This window comes from Oryza sativa, chromosome 10, assembly GCF_034140825.1.
Source record: "Oryza sativa Japonica Group chromosome 10, ASM3414082v1".
Classification (NCBI taxonomy): Eukaryota; Viridiplantae; Streptophyta; class Magnoliopsida; order Poales; family Poaceae; genus Oryza; species Oryza sativa.
The window spans coordinates 1351055-1368571 of NC_089044.1; the positions used below are offsets into that span (position 1 = coordinate 1351055).

The 17517-nt window shown below is 44.6% G+C and overlaps 1 protein-coding gene and 1 non-coding gene across 2 annotated transcripts; both read left to right on the top strand.

Moving 5' to 3' along the window:
* Positions 1-10365: 10365 nt before the first annotated feature.
* On the top strand, positions 10366-11058 carry LOC112936654 (EID1-like F-box protein 3). The gene is made up of 3 exons (XM_026020865.2): positions 10366-10565; positions 10603-10660; positions 10735-11058. The coding sequence occupies exons 1-3, from the start codon at positions 10366-10368 to the stop codon at positions 11056-11058; spliced, it is 582 nt and encodes a 193-aa protein (XP_025876650.2).
* Positions 11059-11413: 355 nt separating this feature from the next.
* LOC4348002 (uncharacterized) lies at positions 11414-15484 on the top strand. Its single transcript, XR_003238857.2, has 4 exons — positions 11414-11543; positions 12492-13911; positions 14023-14132; positions 14286-15484. It is a non-coding gene; the product is annotated as an uncharacterized protein (transcript).
* The last annotated feature ends 2033 nt before the right edge of the window (positions 15485-17517 follow it).

The window sequence follows — 17517 nt, forward strand, 5'->3', positions numbered from 1 at the left end:
ATTAGAGTAGTATCTGGTAGTTTAGACGTGGTGTCTAGATTACGGGATATCATTATTTGGGGTTATATATTGCGGATGAGAGGTGGGCCGCTGATGGTGATAGCTCAGTACGGGTATTCCTCCGCGCCGGTATATAATCCTAAGTTAATTCCCTGGTGAGGGTATTCCTCCGTATTTAGCCCCGGTTGTATGGTCATGACGGGCTGTCGTAAGGAACTCGGCAGTCAGGGGAGGCTTCTCGAAGTACCAGGAGGGCATCGGATAGAGGGTATTAGCTAGTATATCAGTTAACTAGAATGTATGTATACTATGTATATTAGAAGTGAAAGGACCTTAATGTCGCCTAGAGGGGGGGGGGAATAAGCGTTCCTAAAAATTATCACAACTTCATAGCATATTAGAATGATGAGAACTTTCGGTTCAAATAGGAACTTCCGATATGAGATTAGAAGTTCTGGTCTCAACCGAAAAGTTCGGCGGATAATGGAATAAAACACTAGCTATGAACTTGTAGCTCAAATAAAGAAAATGTATATGAATCAAAAGGTGACAAATAAGGTATCTAAACAAGATATAAGGTCACCAACTAAATCAATTAAGCATGCAAGTAGATTAGGTAAAAACAAGCTCAAGCACAATACGAGAGAATGCAAAATGGGCAAACCAAGAGAGGAGACGCGTGATTTGTTTCCCGAAGTTCGGATCCACGGATCCTATGTCTCCGTGAGGAGCCACAAGGGCCGGGCCTATTTCAACCCTTTCCTCACGAGGTTGCACAAATGCACTCCTCGGTTTCACTCTTGATTTCTTCCCTTGCAGAGGCGAAATCGAAGCCTTCACAAACTTTCCGTGGCACACCACAACCTTGGGTGCTCACCGGCGACGCCTAGCCGTCTAGGAGACCTTAGTCCCCAAGAGTAACAAACACAATCGAAGATTTGCTTGCTATGAACTCGAGTGCTCAAAGTATGGAGTGAAGCTCACAAGCTCTCAACTTCTCAATCACTCAATCCAACTCTTTCCCCTTCTCAAATCCCTCTCACAAAGAGGCACCACAAAGGATGGAGTGAAGCTCACTAGCTCTCAACTCCTCACTCTCTCAATCCAACTCTCTCCCCTTCTCAAATCCCCCTCCCAAAGAGGCACCACAAAGGTAGGGAAATAGGGATGGCTATTTGGCTTTGGATGTGTCTAATACTCCCCAAGAGTAGCAGCCACTCAAAGGAGGGGTGGAGGAGTTTATATACCTGAGCCCCTCAAAAACTAGCCGTTGGAGGCCAAGACTGTGATTTTCGGAGTTTCCGAAAAGCATTTTCGGACAAATCCGAAAACTTACAGAAGCAAATCTCAGATTCTCAGCCATTTTTGGAATATCCGAAAATTTTCGGATTTATCCGAAACCTTTTCGGAGTTTTCGTTAATTTTTCGGACTTTCCGAAAAGCACAGAGTAAAACGATTATAACTTTTCGCTCGGGAGTCCTTTTTGATGATCTTGGACTCTATGGAAAGCTCACCCAGAGGACTACCCAAGTCAACCAAAAACAAGGTCTAAAACCACTTAAAGGATAGGTTAAAGCTTGGGTTTCTCTCAAGGTAGCACTATGATAGGTCACTTTGAGCACCGAGACATTCACAAACACCTCGACGTTGCATCCCTCTTAATAGTACGGCATTCCTAAACTCAAATGTAAATAAGAAGATAATTATACCATTAGGAATGCCTTTTTTTTCATCTTTCTTTCATTGTCTTGAGGGATGCCAATGCTGATACCGTTTCACCATATATTCTTCAAATGACTGATGCGGTTACTTATAGCTTCAAATGGTCTCGCACAGTCCATCATGACAAAGCCGTCACTCGCCCTTCACCACCGGATTTGGTTATTCCGCGCCAAGCCCCTTGCTTGTCCTTCACCGCTGCATGGTCCATCGCGACCGAGCATCGCTTGCCCTTCACCGTCTTGCCATAATAGCCACTTCGTATCACACATCTTCAATATCTTCACTTTGTCATTCTTGGTATTGTTAGGTGTAATGATATCACTTGAGCATCAACAACTTTGTAATCCTTAGGACCTATTTCTTTCATTCAACTCAATAAAATTATTAGTCCCAATGATCCGGTTGTCAACCTCCACATGTTGACCAACCGATCGCATGTATAAAAGGATATGAATAAATGATGAGTATTAATCAACACCACAAGTGTCATATACTCAAATATATGTTCAAATGTAAAAATCCCAATTAAATGAAGGTGAATAACTTGGATCGATTACATGCATAACTAAAGTATAGGATTTGCTCCCCCTAAATGTATGCATACAAAATATTTGTGTGAAGCAAGGGTATGCATAACAAGATATTAAACATTGAGAGCTTATCCTATATAAGAATAGAAGGCATTTATCAAATATAGACAATAAAATAAAAACATACCTTCACCATCTCCATGTTCTCAATGTAAAGAGACTAAACAAGATATGGCTCAAACAAAACATTAGTCTCACATGCTTATGTAATCACATGAAAATATTATATATGAATATATCAATATGTGCACGGATAGAAAGAGTGATACATATAGCTTGATCTCCATGCATTTCATCCTTGTGATTTAGGTACACCATCAATGAATGTTTCTCTCTCAACTCATATGAAGTCCAGAAATCACCTCTCACATATTCCACTTTCATATCCATATGAGACTAGTAGACAAAGAAATGCTTATAACAATGTTAGTCTCACGTAATTGGATTTGTCATTAATCATCAAAACTAAATTAATGGCACTTGAACTTCCAAGAAGTATAGGAATAGAGTTTCTTTCTCTTTTCTTTCCACTTAGCTCAGATAATATATTATGAGAATGAGTAGTAATACTTGTGTGTCACTCTACCCTTGGATTATCTTAACCCTGCTTAGAATATGATTATCACAAGTAATATATAAATTATTAGTTCAGTTCTCTCTACATGATCTTCCCACGGGATAAAATAAATACGATACCCTTGGAATACTCTCGGGTGAAATGCTACAATGGTATATCTGTGCGCTTGTAGATGAACTCTGTAACCGTAATATACCAGAAGTATTTCTGCGCCATTGCTGGGAATTATATTTCTAGTAATGTCGTTAAGAAATATCAACAAACACTCATACACAACATACCTAGAGTAAGAAAACTTAGTTAGATAGATTCCTCTTCTATTTTACAAGCATTTCTTACAAGTCATAAATACTTCAAAGTATATTACATGCTTCCTTTAGAAATTTTTCTATAGGATACAAAAACCTTCTCGGCAAGTGGCACCATCGACTGCGCAAGACCGTCGATCTCCGCGGGTGTCCTTTGAGAACGCGAGAACCCTTCGCGAAGGAACTCGAGGTGCAGCTGCGGGCGGTGATCTCGGATGCAGGCCAGCACATGTCCTCCGGCGTAGCGGCTCGCTCGACGACACTCCTGCTTCAGGGCCTCGTCAATGCGCTTGCCAATCCCTTCGAGCTGTGCGCAGGCCCGATTCAACCACGAGATATAACCAGCCGCCGACTCCTCGGGATCTCCGCGGGGAACTCGGAGCTCCTTGCAAACCCCCGCCATCGCCGCGCAGTAGCTCTTGAGGTACGAGTTGAACCACACCTTGCGACCTCGGAGAGCTTCCACGGCCTAGTCCTTCTTCACCTCCACCATGGTTTTTTCGAGTTCGGCCACCTCGAGCTTCGTCTTCCAATATTGGATTCGACGATCTCGGTCAGCCAACGTGTTCTCGAAGTTTGCCCGACACGGAAAGGACTAAGTCAAGCTACCCTTCTCTTCCGAGAACACAGCTAATTATGTCAATCCGAACACAAGGAGTGAAGGAGACCAAAGACACAAACCTAGGGACGTCATCGCCATATTCGCCTCCGCGGACGGGCTTTGACTGATCTCCTCCCGCGGTACGAACGGCTCGAGTGTGAGCGCCGGGACGATCACCGGCAGATCGGGCTGCCCGCGCTGCTGGACATCCTCGATATCAACATTTCTACAACGACAACAATGTACTCGGAATCACATGCTAAGGAAACAAGGGAAACAGCTGTTCAAAATAAAAGCAGTTGGGACGGACATAGAGTTTTACGAGCATATAGATTAAGGAGTACAAAAAAAAATGAATATCCTACTCTTCAAAAAGGGGGAGGACATACTCCCCCAAGTCACCGACTTCTTCCATCGTAGCCTTGCACGCATCATCGACGGCCCCCCGATCCAAAGCCCTCTTAAGGTCTAGATCGGGATGTGCCAGCCTCATGCACGCAAGGACATGGCATGTCCCGGTGTAGATGCCGTTGGACGTCTCCTCGCCGATCCTAGCCGCGTGCTTGGAGGGGATCTCCTCCATCGCCGTAGCCAATTCCGCGAGCGATGACGTCAGCGAGAACTCATCGGGGTGCGTCGGGATGGTAGTCGTGACACCGCACTCCCCGGCGAGTTGGTGCAGGCTGGTGAACGATGTTGCAGCGAACCGCGGATGTCGATCATACTGCCCTCGAGCTCCGACATCCGGTGCTCGAGCCTGCGCCGCTGCATCTCGTTGCCGGCTACCAGCTCCCTCATCTTTAGGAGGTCCTCGTGGGCCTCCGCCAGGTCGCGCGCCAGCTGCTCGGCACGCTGGTTCGCCGACAACGCCGCCGCCCGGGCCTCCTCGATCTCGCGACCTACGCTGCGAGCTCCAGCCTAGAGGATGCGCTCCACCTCCGCTTGGAGCTCCCCCCAGGTGAGCGCATCGGTGGACAGGCTCCGGGTAGGCACGAGGCTGACGACGGGGCTACTCGGCGCCGCCTCCTGGTCCTTAGTAGCGACCACGGCTCCTGTCGAGGTCGCCGCAGGGGACGCGCTGGAAGCAGCATCAGTCCCACCTTGCGCCACCTTCGCCCATGCCATCCTGCGAAGATTTTCCTTCTCTTCATGAGGCTAGGCGATCAAAACTTCGAACATGAAAAGACCTCTGTAACGCCCTAGGTAGCCACGTACCTGGAGTGCCACACTAAAATACACTCAAAACCACTAACTCCCAAAATTATTAGAAATTTCAGTAAAGTCTCCCTTATAAATGTGGACATCCACGACAAACATTTATAAATTAAACTAATAATAATATCATTCCCACAGTGTGATCCATCCATATAGCCCATAGAAAGAAACTAAAAGATATCTAAAAGATTATTACAAGACCGAACCATGATATGGTTTAAGTATCATTATGGACCTAGGCAATATAGTTTGGTAGTGTGCAGATAAATGTGTATATAAGGGTGCTACTTCCCGCCCATGCATGTCGGTCTCAATATATACCTAAAAACCAAATAAACACAAGAGTGAGTACGGAAATACTCAGCAAGTACAATATGGAACTAGAAAACACATATACACAACATTGGCAATAAAGCATGAACAGAAGGCTTTCTTTCTTTGATAAGAAACACATTTTCAAACACCAAGTCAAAGAAGATAGTAGTTCCCATCCCGGGCAGGCATGAATTGAAATACTAGTTTCCATCCCGGACAATAGTGAATACATCCTAGCATTTGCCGGCAAAGCCGAGTAAGCGTGATCAGCGCTTACCCATAGGAACTTGAATAAAGAACCAAATTGCACTCCCATGACTACGCATGGGACTTGAATAATTGAAACCGGAATCAAAGAATCAAATTGAAACCATATTGCACATCCATGGCAACCAGGGAACTTGAATTATTTAAGCAGAACCAGAATCCGGAATATTGAAACAAGAATAACGTCGTAAACATAGGATAAACATGAAAACCTAAATGGCGCGAACAACAATATGAATATAAGCGGTCACATGTCACATAGAAATATATCGGAAATAAATAGATAGAGCAAACAATCCATGAATCACACAATTAGTTCGTCATGCACTTGCCTCCAATGAAGGGTTGATATCATGCACGATCTGATGGACCACCACCTAATCACAAACAAAACCTCAGCAAACACATTCAAACATGCATATAAAACAATGAAAAAGGTAAACCTACTGCCCCATCCTATCACAACGCAATAACAAGGAACGCCGCTTGGACTATAAACAAGACTGCTGCTTCAAACCTTTATATCTTGAAATATGAAAAGGCTATGACCACAAATAAATACATTTTGGAATTCTACAAAACAAGGCCTACAACTCTTACGTGGAAATCATATTTGTATTCTGCCATTTAAATGGTCTAATTTGCGCTTGAAAGCAGGCTTCAGAATCTGTCCAGAATTTCAGACTGTCCACACTAAAACAACCATAACTAGAATTCTACTCACCCAATCAGGGTGTACTTTACCAATATGGAAAGCTAAGAAAAACCTCTACAACTTTGTCTATAGGCGGCCTAGCTGTTTCCACTGTTTAACCCGGCCAAAAACAGTTCAATCTATTACTATCCAGATTATGACATAAAAACAACAGTCATAGTAAAAAATTTATATCTCCTAAACCACTTGAGATAAAATCACGCCCTTTGGTCAGAAGATAGAATCAAACATTATCTACAACTTCCTAGTTATACACTTTTGCAGAAAATAACATTTAGAGCCCCGAAATATTGAAAACCTGAAGCACTGCAAATCTGCCCACATGCAGAACTGCAACAGACCGAACCGCAACTACCCAAACTCCTTCTCTAGCCTTCCCTAACCACGAATTAAAGCACTAAAGCCATGCTAGAACAACTAATACAACAAGGGAATAAGCCTCACCTAGGGTTTCTTTAGAGAACTTGTGAGGAGACAATAGGGGAGACTCCGGTCTAACCCCTCCTTCTACTCCTCTCGTCCTCCTTTGTCCGTTTTTCTACTTCGCTTCTTGATCCAAGCTATGAAGGTGGAGATCTAGAGAGAGAAATTTGCTGTAGAGAGGAGAGATGCGAACACAGGAGAAGGGGAGGAAGGAGGCGCCGGCCATGGAGAGGGGTGGCGGCACCATGAGGGGAGGTGGGATTCGGTTTCCCTCTCTCTAGGTTTTAGGGGAGAACTAATGGGCTGGGTTTATGGGCCTTCTCATGTTGGCCCACTTCTAAAGATATTTTCTTTTATTTATTTCTGTTAACATCTTTATTTTAAACAAGTCAATCCAAACTAAAAAACCTAAGTATCTTTTAATATACAGGGTATTACAACCTCAAGAACGTTTACTTACTTCTCGCCGATCGTCACCAACCTCTGCCTTCGCTGAGGCAGAGGAGACGCGTTCAAGTCCTGAGCAAGATGAAATGGGGTGAGGTCAAGTCTTTCCGACTACGCGCTAAAGAACGAGAGAAACTTACCGCGGAGTTCGTCGCTTTCCAGCGGGTCCCGAGTACGGAGGAGAATTTCCTTCCCCTCTTTGGAACATTGCTGCCACTCGTGGTGGTAGCAGCAGCGTCGGATGCCTCCTTGGCGACGCTCTCCTTCAACAACGCAGCCGCCTGGTGGTCCACAAGTGGCCCGATGAAATCCGTCAGTGGGAGAGCCTGCACAACGTGAAGTCACGACGCGATCTCGAGAAGAAAGATGTAAAGGAATCATCGAGTACACTCACATTAATCGCAGCGGTGCGTTCGGCCAGGTCCTTATCGCAGAGGGGGACGGGGATGTCGCCCACCGCTGAGGGGGCGCTGATCATCGCCTGACTGACGCGGCGCCCTACGGTGTCACTATCCAGGCCTGTAAATCGAGAACAAGAACTCGATAAGTCAGGAGAAACAGATGCACTCGGAACCAAATTAGAAATGCGAGAAAAAAATACCCCGAGGAGAGACCCGGGTCGTGTCCTCTGGCCCAGAGTAATCAAAGGCCAAATGGGCGCGGGCCTGCAGCGGTTGAATCCGCCTACCTACGAAGTCGGCAGTGACTTCGTATCCCGATAACCCCTATTTCCGGAGATCATCAATGATGTCGATAAAAGATTGGAGGGAGGGAGTCAGGGCGGGTTTGGCGGTCCACTCTGGGATTTTTTCTGGCTGATCTTCAGGGACAACAAGGACGAGATCCGAATTCTCTATCTGAAGATAGAACCATCTCGCCCGCCACTTGCTACGAGAAGAAGGGCATTGGAAGGGGATGTAACGCGACTTCAGGCGATCCCGAAGTCAGAATCCAACGCATCCAGATACCCTGTTGGGTTCCATCCAACGCAGCTCATAGTAAAAGCGGAAGAGATAAAGGAAGGGCTCTACCCCAATGTAGGCCTCGCAAAGATGAGAGAAGATGCTAAGAAATGCGATAGAGTTGGGGTTCAAGTGAAGCAAAGAAAGCACATAGAAGTTCAAGACAGGAAGAAGAAACTCAGAAGGCGGAGGAAGAAAACCGCAAGAAATATAATCTTCGACTACAACCATGCGGCCCAAGATGGGTTCAGGTTCTATACCTCCTGCCTCCCTCTACATGGTCCCGCGACCAGGGAGGGCACTGTCATCTTGCAGTTTCTTCAAGGACGCGGTGGTTGAGGTAGACTTCTCAAGATCCATCGCCGCCGGAGGATCGCCGGAGAACAAGATGAAAGAAGCAAGTTAGGGTTTTCTTTGCGGAGAGCGGAGAAGACGAAGAGCGCTAGAAGGCAGGAGGGTTTTCTAGCAAACGGACTTCAAATGGATTCCTAAAATTCCTTTAAATAAGCGCACTACCGACGGTGCATATTCCAAGGAAAGGAGAGAGATTGCCGCCGGAAAATTCTGGGTCCGCTGCGCGCGGTAGTTTTCAGACTTCAATTTAAATTCACTCATGACCGTTGAACTTCATGCGGTGTTGTCGATGGCTCTTTTGTCTCTACGGTTTTTACATCGAGATCGATTAGATGAGAATGACAACAATTCCGACATCAGAAGTCGCGATCGGTTACACGAGTTCATTTAAGCAGAAATCGGGGGCTACTGTCAGGGTTACGGATAAGGTATACCCTCTATCCTTGGATGTACGATAGGTACCAATACGGTATACCCGCGTGTATACGGATAGTTTCCGTACACGTTAAGGAAATCTATCACGTGAGGGAAACATAATCTATGGATGGAAGGAGTCATACTTGGATAAGATTGGGTCTTTACCATACCGTGAGGGGTCCGATATCTCCGAGTCCTACTTCGAGATCAACTGGCCCGCGGTATATAAGGGACTCCCCGGGCAGGACCTAAGGCATCGAATATTACCGCCAACATATCCACCACAGCCTATGGAGCCGGAGCCTACAGGAGCCAAGTCGCCGGAAGATCTAGTCGGACCAACTCGACTACGGTCTCGTCGGTATCATCAAGTTCTGTTATTCCCTTTGTAATCTGTGGTTTCCATCATATAATCACATACCAATTGAATTAGGGCTATTACCTATCAAGGGGCCTGAACCAGTATAATCCTTGTTTTTTTTTGCTTGATGTCGTATTACGTAAATACTCGTTCCAACGGACCCCAATACCCTCTACATCCGGTCTACGGGTATCCCCGTCGACACAATCGGTAACTAGAAAAAGAGGTAAACTGATTTTTTTTCTTTTTTTAATTCTTTATTCTTTTCTTTCCTACTATAAATTTCAGTAAATAGACAGAATACATCAATTTTTTCAAAAATTTATATCCCGATAAGTTCTATGAATATCATACTATTTATAAGATTTTATTTGATTTCTTCCTTTTTTATCAATTCAAATTTGTATTTGGATGAAACTATCTCAGACGGCTTTTACTTTCGAGTCTCGTCGAAACCTTGAAATTTCGTGGAATTCGACCGGTTTTCCGGAATTGTAAACCCTCGAGTACTATTGGATTCTTTTTTTTTAAAGGGGGAATATTTGGTTCGGTGCCAGAATTAAACAACCTGAAATGCCATTGACAAACACCCTAATCCAAGAAATGCCATCGACGAACGCGACTTCCAGCAAATGCCATCGTACGAGCCATTTTGTCCCAAAAATGCCATCGCCGTCACTTTCACTCTGTTAGACACCGTTAATTTTGTCAAAATGACCAAATTACCCTCCTTAACAAAGGATAAATCCCCTTCTCTTCCATCCCATCGCCGGCCACTATTCCTCCCCTCCACTTCAATCGCCAGCTCCCGATGGGCGACAGCGGCAAGGCGACGCTCCCAGGCGGTGGCACGTCAGTTCCAGGCGTCGACGCGACGGGCGGCGAGGAGGTGGCAGGCGGTGGCGCGGGGCTCCCAGGCGGCGGCGCGGTGGTCCCAGGCGGCGCCTGCGGCAGCGGTCCCAGGCGTCGACGTGACGGGCGGCGAGGAGGTGGAAGGCAGCGGAGCGTCGGTCCCAGGCGGCGGCGCGTCGGCAGCAGGCATCTGCGCGGTGGTCCCAGGCGTTGACGTGACGGGCGGCGAGGAGGTGGCATGCGGCGGCGCGGTGGTCCCAGGCGGCGGCGCGTCAGCCGCAGGCACGGTGGTCCCAGGCGACGGCGCCTCGGCAGCAGGCATCCGCACGACGGTCCCAGGCATCGACTCATTGGGGGAGGTTGGCCGGTGATGGCGAAGCTGCTCTTCTTCTGCTGCCGCGCGGCCGCCGCCGTGCCGGGCCACTTTGCGAGCACGCGGTGGCCGTCGCCAGTGGCGGATCCACCTCCCGGGCAGGTCGGGCGGCCGCCCGTGCTCCGTCGATGTCGTCTTCACTACGAATAGCTGTCAACACCTATCAAAATTAGTCGATCACCGAAAAACGCTATTACTCGCCCGGGCTCAACGATGCCGCTAGCTCCGCCACTGGCCGTCGCCGGCGCAGTGTACGACGACATCGTGGGCGCGTACCGCGGGTTCATGCCGTCGCGGACGCGCGCGTTCCTCGTCATCCACCGTGGCCTGCTCGAGCCGCACGTCCGCTGCCCCTACTGCGGCGCCCGCGTCTGGAGCATGACCGCCGCGGGGCTCGCCCGCCTCTCCTCCTCTTCCTCCAGCGACGGCGAGCGAAGCGCCGACTCCGACTCCAACCACAGCGACGACGAGTCATTCGCCGCCGCTGACGTGAGCCTCCCACTTCCTCTGGCTAGCCGCGTGTCAGGCCGGCGCCTTCGAGGCAGGCCGGCCATGTGACGCATCAAGCATTAGCGGTAGTTTTTTTTTTTACCGGTGGATTGGGATAGTATTATTTGGAGTGAGGGCAATTTAGTCATTCTTGTAAAATGTTTTGTTCTAACGGTGTGGACTAACGGTGTGATGGCATTTCTGGGAGAAATAGGCTTGTACGATGGCATTTTCAGGAAGTTGCGTTTGTCAATGGCATTTTTAGGATCAAGGTGCTTGTCGATGGCATTTTATGGATTTTCTCTTAATATTTTGGTAAGTTTGGATTGACAATGAGCGGACAGACCATAGATATAGGGGGCTCTGGTTAAGACGAAATGAAAATGGAGAAAAATAAAAACAAAACGAGAATGAATAGCGAAGAGAGAGAAAGCCCAAGGGAAATGAAGAGGCAGCCAACTCCAAGTCCAAGAAACCCTCTCCGGCGTCCTTCTCCGGCTGTCCTCCGCCGCAGCCTCCATTGAAGCTGTGGGTATATATTCCGCGCCTCAGAGGTCAGTAGCCTCTGCGCTCCTCCGCCGCCCTTTTGGCTCGATTAATCGTCATCACCTAGCCGCAGCAGCAACAGCTTAGCTGGTTCTTGCCCGGAAATAATCTGTTTGCGTTTGCAATCGGGGGGGTCACCTGTTCTTGCTTCCGGTCGATTCCTCTTCGTCGCCGCTGCGGGTTGCGTAGGGAAGTCTTTGATCGTTTTTCACAAGCAGTTTAGGGATATGTACAGGGTTTATATTAGGGATATACAGTACAGGGGATGCCGTTTGTCTCTTTCACAGATTGCTCTCGTTCTGGATTCAAGATTGTGTATGTGAATGTCAATCAGATCGATTATTTGCAGATTTTATATGCTTGTGACCTATGAGATGCATGCATGATCTATGAGGGCTTAGTTCAGTTTGTTGCTATTTTCAAGCTTTCGGTAGTTTGGCAAGGCAACAAATTAAACATACTTTTTTTTGGTAATTCCCAAACTTTCTGCTCTAAAAGATTCCACCAAAATTTGGTAAGGTGCCAAACTGAGCACTACCCATCCTCACCTTACCTTACCAAACTTTAACATTACCAAAGTTTGTTTGTTTGTTTTTTTTTTTTTTTTTTTTTTTTTTGCAATGAAGTGAACAAGCCCTAAGTTCCATGCAATCGGGGCAAAAAGTGTAGGATAACAAATAGATGTTGTTTGTGTAGACCATGTACGTATTGCAAAGGACTAAGTGGAATTACCTATTTTGCATGTGGGTGCTTTTAATCCTTTTAATCCGTGACTACAGGAGTCGGAATAGATAAACTAGAGTAGTATGGAGAACAGTATAGAAAGAGAGAATGTTTGTTGCTTCCCATCATGTTGTAGCAAGACCTTGCTTTGTTTTCCCCAAAATAGTTCAATTTATTTTCCTGACTAACCTAAACTGATGAATGGTTTAACTCATGACTTGTGATACTTCCAGTGAAAATACATCAGGAATCAGAAGTAAGTGAACTCAAATGCCAAGGCAGTGAAGAACCAATGGATGCTTCAAGGGCAACTACGGAACAATTAATGGAGAGTGGAGAAGATGCAAAAACTGCCAAAGGTGCAAAATGGATGGCAAAGAAGAGGAAAAGGGCTGTTGAAAGCATAGCAGCATTTTGCTATGAAGCTGGGATTCCTTTTAATATTCTTTGCATAGAGAGTTTCCAGTTAATGTTAGATGAAATTGGAAAATTTGGCCCTGGCTTGCAGGGGCCCTCTATGGATGAGCTTCGAGAGAATTTATTGCAGGAGCATGTTTCAGCTATAACTGATAAAGTTCGATGGCTGAAGGATTCATTGGAGTTTGGGGGATGTTCTATTATTCTTGACACTTGGCTTGATGAAAATGGAAGGCGCCTTATGATGCTGGGAGCCCACTCTATTATTGGTTTGACTTTTATTCGATCCATCCATCTTTCATCAGAGGCTTATAATGATGCATATAAGTTTCGACTGCTTGACTCGTGTATTGATGAAATTGGTGAGAAAAATGTGGTGCAAGTTGTCTCAAACATTGAACCAAACAGCTTAATGGCAACAATGCTTACTGCAAAGAGACCTAGCATATTTTGGACGCAGTGTGCTGCACGTTGTATTGACTCGATGCTTGAAGACATTGAAAATATTACTTTTATCAAGAATATAATAGAGGATGCAAGGTTAATCACTGCTTTTATATATGGATGTGCACATTTGTTGGACATGATGCACAAGTTCACCAACCAAAGGGATATAGTCCAAACTGGGATTACGCATTCCATCACATCCTACTTGAACTTGAAGAGCCTTTATGATAAGAGGTTTGAGTTGAAGACTATGTTTGTTTCTAGGGATTGGGAGGACAGCAAGTGGTCCAAGGAAGCTGTGGGTGAGAAATTCTATAATCTAGTAGTAAACAAGATGTTCTGGCATAGAGTGCTATATGCTATCAGCAGCCTGGAGCCAATAGTGGATGTTCTGAGGTCAGACAGTGGGGTACTATCTATGGCATCCATTTATGGTGATCTTGCAAATGCTAAAAAGGAAATTGCATTACGGTTTTTAAACATGGAGAAGCATTATCTGCCTATATGGAATATCATAGACAGGAGATGCATGCAATGCCAGTCTGAAGACACCATTGCACTTAGCTGGTTATTATTTGAATCCCTTCTTCTACTTCCACAACAAAAATGAAATTGAGAATCTTGGAATATTCACAGATGCACTTGTTGAGTGTATGCTTAATATGTACAAAGATCAGTCTACTCAAGAAAAGATTCTGGATCAGTTGGAACTTTACAAGACTTGTTCAATAACTGAAATAGTAGACTATTCAAATTTTGGGAATATTAAAAACTTGGATCGTGATGCAGGTAATTTTCCTTCAGTAAAAAAACATCCGTACTTATTTCCATGAGCTCACGATGTTTTTTTTTTCCAAATTAACGCAATATCCAAGTTAATTTTGCTCTCATATGTTATAGATTTTTGGTGGATGCTTCACAGAGCATTAGGAGAGTTGAAAAAAATGGCAGAGAGGATTTTGCGTTTAACTTGTGGTTCCTTTGGCTGTGAGAGAAGTTGGATTGAAATGGTAATTAAGTTGTAGTTTTTCCGGAAGGTTGTAATATGGTTATAAATTGGTTGCTTTGGTTCGAAAAATGTCTGTTCGATCTTCAGCTTATCATGATTTCATTTTATGTAAACAAGAAATTTGACTATGCTCTCTTCTATGATTCCTCTTTAGATCCATAAGAAGAAGTCATCTCAGTTTACATGGAAGCAATTCTATGATTCAGCATTTGTAATGGTCAATGGGAGGTTGAAACGGAAAGGTGAAAGGGAACACAGTGATCCTATACTTCCATATCTCCCTGATGAAGATGAACCATATGTCTGGCTGGCTGAGGCTGACATGCATGAGAATGATAATGCTCTAATAGATGTGCATAAAGATGAAATTAGAGTTATGCTGACAGCGCCAAGCATCAATGGTGAAGAAGGGCCAAGTCATTACAGCGGAAAAGGATCGCCATGCGATGCTTCATGCCCAAAGCAAGCAAAGGAACCATGGCACGATGGTTTGTCATTAGAAGAAGAGCATGAGGGAAGATGCGAAGATGAACAAACACATTGTAGCAAAAGGAAGAAACCATGCAATGTTTCATGTTCAAAGCTATCAAAGAATCCATCACGTGTTGCGGGTTACAGATCAAGAAAAGAAGAACCAAGGCACTCTAGCAAAAAGAGCAAACCTTCATCAGTTCCATGTTCAAAGCAAGCAAAGGGGCCATTGCACTCCAAAGATCTTGATGATGTCATGTGGTGACGCACATTGAGCCGTCAACATCGGCACACAAAGGACAGGCTACAGTAGAGCCAAGACGCGTTATAGGAGGCTCAATCATCTCAGGTTTTTTCAATTAATTTAGCATGCATGTTATCCCTTTTGAATAGCTGCTTGTTTCATGGGTTGTTATCTAGGAGAATTGCTAGGTGGATTGTTATGCTCCTGGGAGGCGAAGCATTCAGCAAGCTGTGTTGATGATCGGTCATTGCCTCCCGTGTTGCAGCATCATGCTTACTAGAGAAGTGTGACAATTGCCATTTTGTGATCCATAACATATTATCACGTAGGTCTTAGTCTTACAATCCTGAAGGTCTGGGCATGCATGTGGGTTTCTTTTGTTAATTAGGATGTTACTAGTTAGTGACTGTCTGGCAGACTGCATGTGTAATCATTCCGTGATGGTCTCATGGCTAGTTGATGGATAGCTACTAGATCATCTTGTGGGTTTTAACTTTTAACGCTTGAGAACAAGAGGATCGAAGCGGCGGAGGTGGAGGATCTAAAACAGTTTCATTTTGTTTCAGAATTTCAACTCAAACGTCAAGAATGCAAGAATATCAAATTTTGCATTCCCAAATTGAATCTGTATATTCTAACTACTATTATTCTTGAAAAAAATTACATTGTTGAATCATTATAACTGAGCATCTTCAGAATTCAGTATCTATTATGGGTAAGACAAGAATGGTAAGCACATCTAAGCAAACTAATAAGCTTTACAGGGCACTACACAATATACTTGTAAAAATCTTTTCTAATATCTCAGTGATCCTATAATATCTCATCTCTTATTCTAATTTAGAGGCATACGTGCACACTATGTTACTTTTATACTACCTACAAGATGGCGCCAGGGCATGGCAGCGTGGTGATGCGCACAGATGCCCAATGGTGGCGGGATGACTTGTGCAAGATGGCGGTGGCAGTGATTGTGTGCCCGTTGTCTAGACAAACATGCTGGCGGTTCGTCAGAGCTTGGCGACGCGTGAAGAACAGGTTCTACTCCTCTGGTCTGCTAGCGCCAAGGGAAAGAAAAATGGAAAATTACGTTGGTAGTTTAACAGAAGGATCACTTTTTTAAGTTTTGGGAATTAAATTTAGATGTTCTCTTGGAGAGATCTGTTTTTCTACTTTCTATTTTTAGTTTAGGAAACCTAAAAACAAATTTTGGGGGAGATTATATGTTAGAGCATCACCGATAGATTACGTACGATCTCTCTCCAAAAATTTGTTTTTTGTTTTTCTAAACTAAAAATAGGAAGTAAATAAACTGATCTCCCAAAGAGGAAGTCTAAATTTTTATGTAAAAAAAATTAAAAGTGAGTTCTTATGCTAAACTACCCACATAATTCTCGGCTTTTCTCCGTGTGCACGGAGAATAGATCACGCTCCTTCTAGCGGGAATAGATCGCGCAAGGGTGGGAATAGATCGGCGAGGGCGGAATAGATCGGGCTGCTCCCTCACGCGAGAGATGCGCGATTGGGAGTCAGATGGGAGTGCTCACTCTCCCTCAAATTGAACAAAGCTAGAAATACGAGGAAGGGAACTCCAAAACCTGGGTAGGTCTATTGTGGATCTCTTGTGTTGTCGATTGACAACTGCGTGCGTCGAAAGATGTGGTTCACACAGTTGGAAGTAAAGTAATATGTATTAATTTATTGAAATTTTTGGGATCCCCATTACATGCCCCTGGGGGTTATTTATAGCATTAGTATAAGCTCATGCACCATAGATTTAATGTGTACAGGGGAATTTACATGAATAGCCTTATAATAGGGACACTTATGAGGGTAACTAGTGTCTATTTTGTCCGGGGCTTCTTAATGAGCTCTTTAATGGCCCCAAATGGCAAATGGCCCAATAGAACTTTGGCTTTTTAGGCTTGGTGCCGAAGGCCTCCAGGCCGACAACGAATCCCTCTTGCTTTGCCTAGCGGGTTTGCCCATTGATTTTGCCCAAGGTGAAAACCTTGGTCTTCGGTTAGCTATTCACCTTGGCCTATCTAGTTTCAGCAACCTCGGTCGAAGGTTCTCGTGTCATGTCTCCAACATGTTGGATCCAATTTTTCACCTAAAATCCCTTAAAATCAGTTTTAGGAAAAAATATGGGATGACCGTTGGTGATGCTCTTATGATGTTAATACTAATTAGTGACTGTTTGGCAGACTCTTTGTGTATAGACCCCTAGATCTGTAGCCTAACAATTGCTAAGTATTTAAACCTGCAATTAGTTGACCTTCATTCATTTTAAGGTTTAACTTTTAACGCTAGAGAGCTAGACGATCATTTTTCTGTTCTTTATGTGCAATGAATCTGATCTTAAAATTTGTTACTTGATGCGAATTATGGGTGTACCTGATTTATATCTTTGAGTGCGTTTGAAGGTGGTGGTGAGGTGAGCGGCTAGGATATATAGGGTATGTGCTAACTCACGCCAGTAAAGAAAAATCTTGATTGATTGACCACTATATTTAATTTTCCTCTATGATAAATTATATTTGTATGCAACTGTTTAATTATATTTTTATTAAAAAAATGATCTTCAACTCATCTTAATTTCCATTTTAGAACTTTAGACCGTTAACATGCATATGGATATTCCCGCAAAAAAAAACATGCATATGGATAT